This window comes from Verticillium dahliae, genomic scaffold, assembly GCF_000150675.1.
Source record: "Verticillium dahliae VdLs.17 supercont1.6 genomic scaffold, whole genome shotgun sequence".
NCBI classification, from domain to species: Eukaryota; Fungi; Ascomycota; class Sordariomycetes; order Glomerellales; family Plectosphaerellaceae; genus Verticillium; species Verticillium dahliae.
Genome location: NW_009276926.1, coordinates 571,765 through 578,017, shown reverse-complemented (window position 1 = coordinate 578,017; position 6,253 = coordinate 571,765). Strand labels below are relative to the sequence as shown.

The 6,253-nt window shown below is 60.3% G+C and overlaps 3 protein-coding genes across 3 annotated transcripts; 2 read left to right on the top strand and 1 right to left on the bottom strand.

The window, feature by feature from the left end:
• Nucleotides 1–60: 60 nt before the first annotated feature.
• Nucleotides 61–896, bottom strand: VDAG_03737 (uncharacterized protein; the record flags this gene model as incomplete). Its single annotated transcript, XM_009653821.1, has 3 exons — nucleotides 61–147; nucleotides 171–734; nucleotides 822–896. 3 exons carry the CDS (start codon nucleotides 894–896, stop codon nucleotides 61–63), a joined length of 726 nt encoding a protein of 241 aa, XP_009652116.1.
• A 1,865-nt stretch (nucleotides 897–2,761) lies between these two features.
• On the top strand, nucleotides 2,762–4,857 carry VDAG_03736 (uncharacterized protein; the record flags this gene model as incomplete). Its single annotated transcript, XM_009653820.1, has 4 exons — nucleotides 2,762–2,851; nucleotides 3,218–4,298; nucleotides 4,381–4,407; nucleotides 4,523–4,857. The coding sequence occupies 4 exons, from the start codon at nucleotides 2,762–2,764 to the stop codon at nucleotides 4,855–4,857; spliced, it is 1,533 nt and encodes a 510-aa protein (XP_009652115.1).
• Nucleotides 4,858–5,265: 408 nt separating this feature from the next.
• On the top strand, nucleotides 5,266–5,954 carry VDAG_03735 (uncharacterized protein). The gene is made up of 3 exons (XM_009653819.1): nucleotides 5,266–5,342; nucleotides 5,416–5,508; nucleotides 5,647–5,954. Exons 1-3 carry the CDS (start codon nucleotides 5,306–5,308, stop codon nucleotides 5,841–5,843), a joined length of 327 nt encoding a protein of 108 aa, XP_009652114.1. The 5' UTR covers nucleotides 5,266–5,305; the 3' UTR covers nucleotides 5,844–5,954.
• The last annotated feature ends 299 nt before the right edge of the window (nucleotides 5,955–6,253 follow it).

Below are 6,253 nucleotides of genomic sequence, written 5' to 3'. Positions count from 1 at the left end.
CTGGCGAGGGTGCGCCGAAGGAGGGCTTGCTGAGCTTGGAGAAGCGGTTCTGGAGCTCGCTCATGTGCGAGGCGGCGGGGGCCGGGGTGGGCGATGGCGCGGCGGCCCATTGCCGGTGCTGGGGCCGGGGCGGCTGGAGAGGAGGATCTGCCGATGCCAAAGGCCGGAACGGAGACGCCGGCTGCGCCGAGACGGTTCATGGCACCTTGGTTGAGGTAGCCGCCACCGCCGCTCGCCGCGTTGGAGGAGCCGCCGGTAGGCGCGGGGCTCTGGATGGGTGTCGTCGAGGCCGAGGGGGTGCGGGGTGGTAACCTCGGCGGCAAGCTCGGCGGCGGGGCCCTGGCGGCGGAGGCGGCGGAGGGAGGGGTCGGCGGCGGCGCGATGCCCATGTTCTTCATTTTGGGAGGCGGCGGCAGATGGGACGTCGAGAGGCCGGTCGTGTCAACCCGGTAGGGCTTCGGAGGGGCTGGCGTGTCGTCCTCCTCCTCGGCAACGGCGCCATACTGCTGCTGCTGCTGGGTAGCATAGCGGTTCGAGTCGTTGTAGGACGGGGGTCCGGCGGCGGCAGAGGATGCTGTGCTCGTGCGGGAGATGGGCGGCGGCAGAGGCTGGTCTGCGGTGCGCTTGGGAGGAGGAGCAAAGGAGGCTGGATCTCGCAGGGAGGCGATGGGTCTCGAGACGTGATTGGCACGCTCTTCGTCCTTATCCTTGTCGCCTCTTCCCACGAGGCCTTTCTACGAGGGATGTCAGTGAAGCTGGGTGGTGGCGCATCGCGTGGCACAGTGGAGATTGTCGTGAGACAAGGACGGAATGCTACGCACCATCTGGCCCTTGAAGGTGGTGCCCTTCTTCTCGGGATGCCACCCGCCCTTGACGATGGAGCCAAAGTCGGGCATGTTGGCGAGGTGAGCGACTTGTGACTTGTAGGTGGAAGCTGGGAGCGACGGACGGCGTCTGGGCGGGGGTTGGCTGCGTGTGTGGTTGTGTGTGATTGCGGCAGCTGGGTTTGTGATCTGCCAGGCGAAAGGTCGGATCGCGGGGAAATGCATCGAGTTCCAAGCACCGGGCTCCCCTCCTCTGTACCTCCCCGAATGGTGGGAGGATGATGTGTCAGCGATCGCCCTTGGTACTTACCACCTTGGAGGAAAGGTACCTTACCTTTTTCAAGGTAAGCAGCCTGGCCGTCCCTCCCACGTTGGCAGCTGTCAACGTTTGGGGCGGCTGATCACAGTTCACAGGGGTCCACGGATCTCTCAGCGAGGCCGTCACCTTAAGATACCGGTAGGTGCCTAGTAGGTGCGCAAGTGCGTTATCGTCTTCAGTACCTGTCTTCAGGGGTCTCGGGTCGCTGCAGCCCAGCCCCGGCTGTGCTCCTGACGCGGCCGATGTACCGATACTTTCTCTCGTCATCAGGAAGCTGCGAACAAGCCCCCAAAGCACGGTATATGTACCTCCCCCGCCCCGTTGGTTCTATTTGCGAGTTAAAGTTGAATCACGAGTGAGGCACAGCACCGTTTAGTAAAACTTAACTTCTGTAAGGTTTCTCGTGTTGTCGAAATGAGGGGAGGAAAACACCTCTCTCTTGCAGTCATCGCCGGCATTTTCACGCACTGCCGAGAGGTCGCGATTACAGGTTAGGTAGGTACCTTACCTTAGGTAGGTACCTAGGTAGTTGTGAGAGAAGAGGGAGAGAAAGAGCGACCATGGATGGACGGCAACAGTGGGTCGCCCGGAAGGGAAAGTCCATCCTCGAGACGACACTCCTGCATCGTCTCATTCTTCCGGCATCTTGGCTGGCGTGCAAATTCTCCAGCATACTCCATGGCCAAGCCTGGCTCTTGTTCCCAAAATCCGCCAATATCACCTCAAAAGGCCCATCTCTATTGCGTTGGCCGCAGGGATCTGGCTCCTCAGCCCTTGTCAGCCATCCCCTTGCTTTGGCGTCCGCCCCCTCCAAAACCGATCCGATCGACGAGGCGCGGAGACAAGAACCACAGGCACTCCTCCAAGCAGTCCCCTGGCCTGGCCTCACTTCACTTTTTCTTTCCATCGCTGAAGCTGGGCGCCAGGCGCAGGGCACAAGCCGCAGCCAATGTCCATGGGGCTCTTCATCCCCCCTTGGATGTCTGTCGCCGTCTTGTGGCTGTCTCGCCCCCATGTCCACACCCACGCAGCCGAACCTCTAACCACATGTTGTCGTAGACAAGTATGATGGCTGAGACCAGCGCTGGCCCCCAGTGCCACGAGGCTTGACTGCCTCCTCGCCGCTTCTCTAGTTCTCTCCTTGGTGGCGTGCCCAGGAATGCCCAGCTTGCAAAGGTCCGTCCTGTGAAGAAAGACGCGATCCATCATCCTGTCCAGGACGAGCCAATACCCAGTACCTTGTGCCGCCAAACGGGGCCAAGCTATTGTGCTGTGCCGCGTCCCAAGCCGGTAGGCAACTGTATTACTTCTTACTCTGCTTCGTCCATCCCGCCGTTCCCTTGTTTTCCCGTTTCTGCTTTAAGATGACGCTGCCTCCTTCAGAGCCGGCTATGCTTCGTGGCCAATCTGTGTTCTCCTATCTCAACGCGCATCAGTGTTGTGGCCCCCTTCGTCTGACCACCTTGTCATCCGGGCATCCGAACCTTTTCCTTCGGCACTTTCTTCAGGCATTTGTAGGACCTCTCACTGCCATCAGGTAGTTGACGCCCGTGTAAGACGATTCTTCTTTTCTGTGATACAACTCCGTGGTCCGACCTCCCCGAGCAACACCACCGCTATGCTTGCCAGCGCATCCCGGCGCACCTCTTACGGTGTCGTCAGCTTTCTGCTGTTGCTTTTCTTCACAGCGCTGGTCATTCAGTACAGGGTAGGCATATTCGTAGTTCGGTCGCAGAAGTTCGTTGCGACTTGACCGTCGTTCGTTTATTAACATGGTTGTGTAGGATATATCTCGTTCTTCCCTAGAATCTATGCCCGCCGGGGCCGAGACTAAGACGCCCGAAAAGCCCACAGAATCACCCTCAAGTAATCCCCAGGCCGGTCCAGGGGCACGGCCACACGTAACGAGCCTCGGCAGAATCTCCCGATTGCATTATCTCGTCCCGACGACGCTGGTGAAGCCGCCTGTGTGCGCCGTCGTGGCTTCTGCCCTCGTCAACCGCTTTCCGATTCCGTGCTGGTCGGCTACAAGGCTACGGGCGAGTTTGACGCCAAGGCGGCTCACATTGCAAAGCTGCGGGCCATTACTCGCTATCTTCACGGCCCCGCTGCCGGCGAGGATGATGATCTTGTCATCGTCGTCGACGGCTTCGACGTCCTCGCCCAGATCCCCGCCGAGACCCTGATCCAGCGTTACTTTGACGTCGCCGCCGCCGCCGATCAGAGACTAGCCGATCAGCGTGGCCTCACCGTCGAGGAAGTGCACTCCAAGGGCCTGCGCCAGACGGTCCTCTGGGGCACCGACAAGGGGTGCTTCCCCAGCAGCGGCAACGGCGACGAGAAGCAACGCGACCCGCGCTGCTGGCTCGTCCCCTTTTCCACCCTGCCCCGCTACGTCTGGGGCCCTGAGACGGGCACCGGCGGTCTGCCGTTCAGCGACTCGCGCTTCGTCAACTCAGGCACCGTCATCGGGCCGCTGGGCGACCTGCGGACCCTGATCGACGCGACGCTGGCGCTCATCGAGGACACGTTCGACCCGGAGTACAAGTACCACAACTCGGACCAGTACTACGTCTCGACGCTCTACGCGCGGCAGGAGTACCAGCGCACCCTCGACCTCAATGACGGCGTCTTCCCCGGAGGGCGCGACGACTACACGTTTCCTGAGCCGCGGCGCGACGGCCACGACGTGACCGAGTACCACGCCTTCCTCGACACAGACTACGCCATCACGCAGACGCAGTGCCACAACGAAAAGTTCATGCGCCGCCTCCGCTTCGCCAACCACGATCGCACCGCCACGGTCGAGAAGGCCGCCGGCGTCCTCGATGCCGGCTACACCATCCAGATGCCGGCGCCACTCTACCGTGGCCTGCGCCGCCTCTTCGACGCCCTCCTCGATGACGAGCGGCCCGTCGACTCGGCACGCGCCTGGATCGCCGGCCTCCGCCTCGGGCACGAACACGGCCACGCGCCACATTTACGCCTTTTTACCACAACACTTGCAGCAAGAAGGCCTTTGTCGACAAGTACTACGACTCGTGGTTCTTCCCCGTCCTGCGGCCCCTGCTACGCGCCGCTGTCCGCGCCATCCAGGCTGACGAGCCGATACACCCGCGGCCCATTGATGGGCGGATCTGGGTTGTCGCGCACCGGTACCCGGAGAACGTGGAGCTCGAGGATGAGTTTGGTGGCGTTTTTACGGATGCCGTTGACGAGCCGTTTATCCCGTTGCAGAAGCTGTGCAGTGGCGAGGCGGCGCCGGTCATTGGGACGAAGAAGCCAGCGAAGAAGCCTGAGAAGGAGGCGGCCAAGCTGGAGGCCAAACCTGACATCAAGCCGGAGCTCGAGCCTGAATTGAAGCCGCAAGACAAGCCAGAAAGCAAGCCCGAGGAGAAGCCACAAGTCACGCCAGAGCAGAAGCCAGAGACGAAGCAGGAAGACAAACCGGGGGAGAAGCCAGAGGGCAAGCCAGAGGGCAAGCCAGAGGGCAAGCCAGAGGGCAAGCCAGAGGATGCTGCTCCAGGGAAACCAGATGATAAGCAGGAAAATCCCAAAGAAATGCCAGAAGGCAAGCCGGAAGAAAGGCCGACAGAGAAGCCTCAGGAGAAGCCAGAGGACAAGCCTCAGGAGAAGCCAGGGGACAAGCCTCAGGAGAAGCCTCAGGAGAAGCCAGAGGAAAAGCCTAAAGATGGTCGTGCGGAAGCGGTGTGACATGCATATAAGGAGTTTGGGGGTCTGAATACACAATGGTTTTGCAACGATGAGCAAGCTCGATGGCTGTTCGTAGTGTCTTTGATTCAACGCCGCGAGGCATCTAGGAAAACGGCACTAGCTTCACGAAGGCAATTCATGCGGGAGAAGAACCAGCTGGTTGACATCTTCGGTATAAACACGCCTTTACTCACATTCTCCCATTCTAATCGTTTTGAAATACCGAATCTTGACCCGTTTCTCCTCGTTTGCATCACGCTCAAGTTGCGGCACGCCATCGCCAGGCCGAAAGTCCGGCCCCACTCGGACCTTTCACTCATTTCTTTTCGCTTATCTCAGCAGATCATGACCTCGACGACTCGAGAGCTGTCAACCCCCAAGCTCAACCTCGTGTGCTCATGCTACCTCCCTTGCCATCCATCTCACACACAGCGCAAACGTCACAGTCATGGCTGAGCACCCCGCATTCACATTGGCAGGCCTGTGTAAGTCCCGACGCTCTGACTAGCCCCTCCCGTTCCCAGGTCAAATGCTCACGTGTACCCGCCCGCCCAACAGTGGCTGCCGGCGGCACCTTCGGCTTCGTCCGCACGCGTTCCAAGCCGTCTCTCATCGCAGGCCTGACTCTCGGCACGAGCTTTGCCTTTGCAGGTTAGTACCCTCTCCCTCTGGCCCTCTGGGGGCCGTGGCCCGTGTTGCCGGGCAGTGCTGCGAATCTCACCTCGCTCCGCCCGCTCCATGCGCCACGAGGCGCGGAGCTCCAGCTAACCACTCTCTGCGTGCGTGCAGGATACCTCCTGAAGAAGAACAAGGACTATGGCGCCGAGCTCGCGCTGGGCAGCAGCGTCGTCCTGCTGGGCGCCGGCGCCCAGCGGCTCGTCGCCACGCAGGCAAGGTCCCGCCCGGCCATCGGCCTGACCGTCGCCGGCGCGCTGTCGACATTCTACTATCAGAAGAAGTTTCGGGAGTTTCGCTTTGGCGTGTGAGCTCTCGTCGCCGTGTTTGGGTTTCCTGGGGCGTGGTTGGGCCGGCCCGTCATGTGTATTCTACTGGTGAGCTGGGACAGCTTTGTAACAAGAATAGATGTACTTGCTTGCAATCTTGAAATTTGTGGCGGTTCTTTGCCAGGCGCCAGGCATGTCATGTAGTGGGTATCTGCCATCATGCCCATGTTGAACTTGGCAGCTCGAGCTGGATGGCTTTCAGATTGTCGCTGTCTCCTTTTGCGGCAGGAAATATGTACGTAGGAAACATGTACGCAGGATGAAGACGAGCGTCAGAAGTGTCATTCATGTACTTATGACCACTCGTTTAGTCTCGAGGCGAGTCGAACTGATGCTAGCGTCGTGCCGCCTCCGAAGGCCGCGCAGGTATGGTTTGATGAATCGGGGGCTTG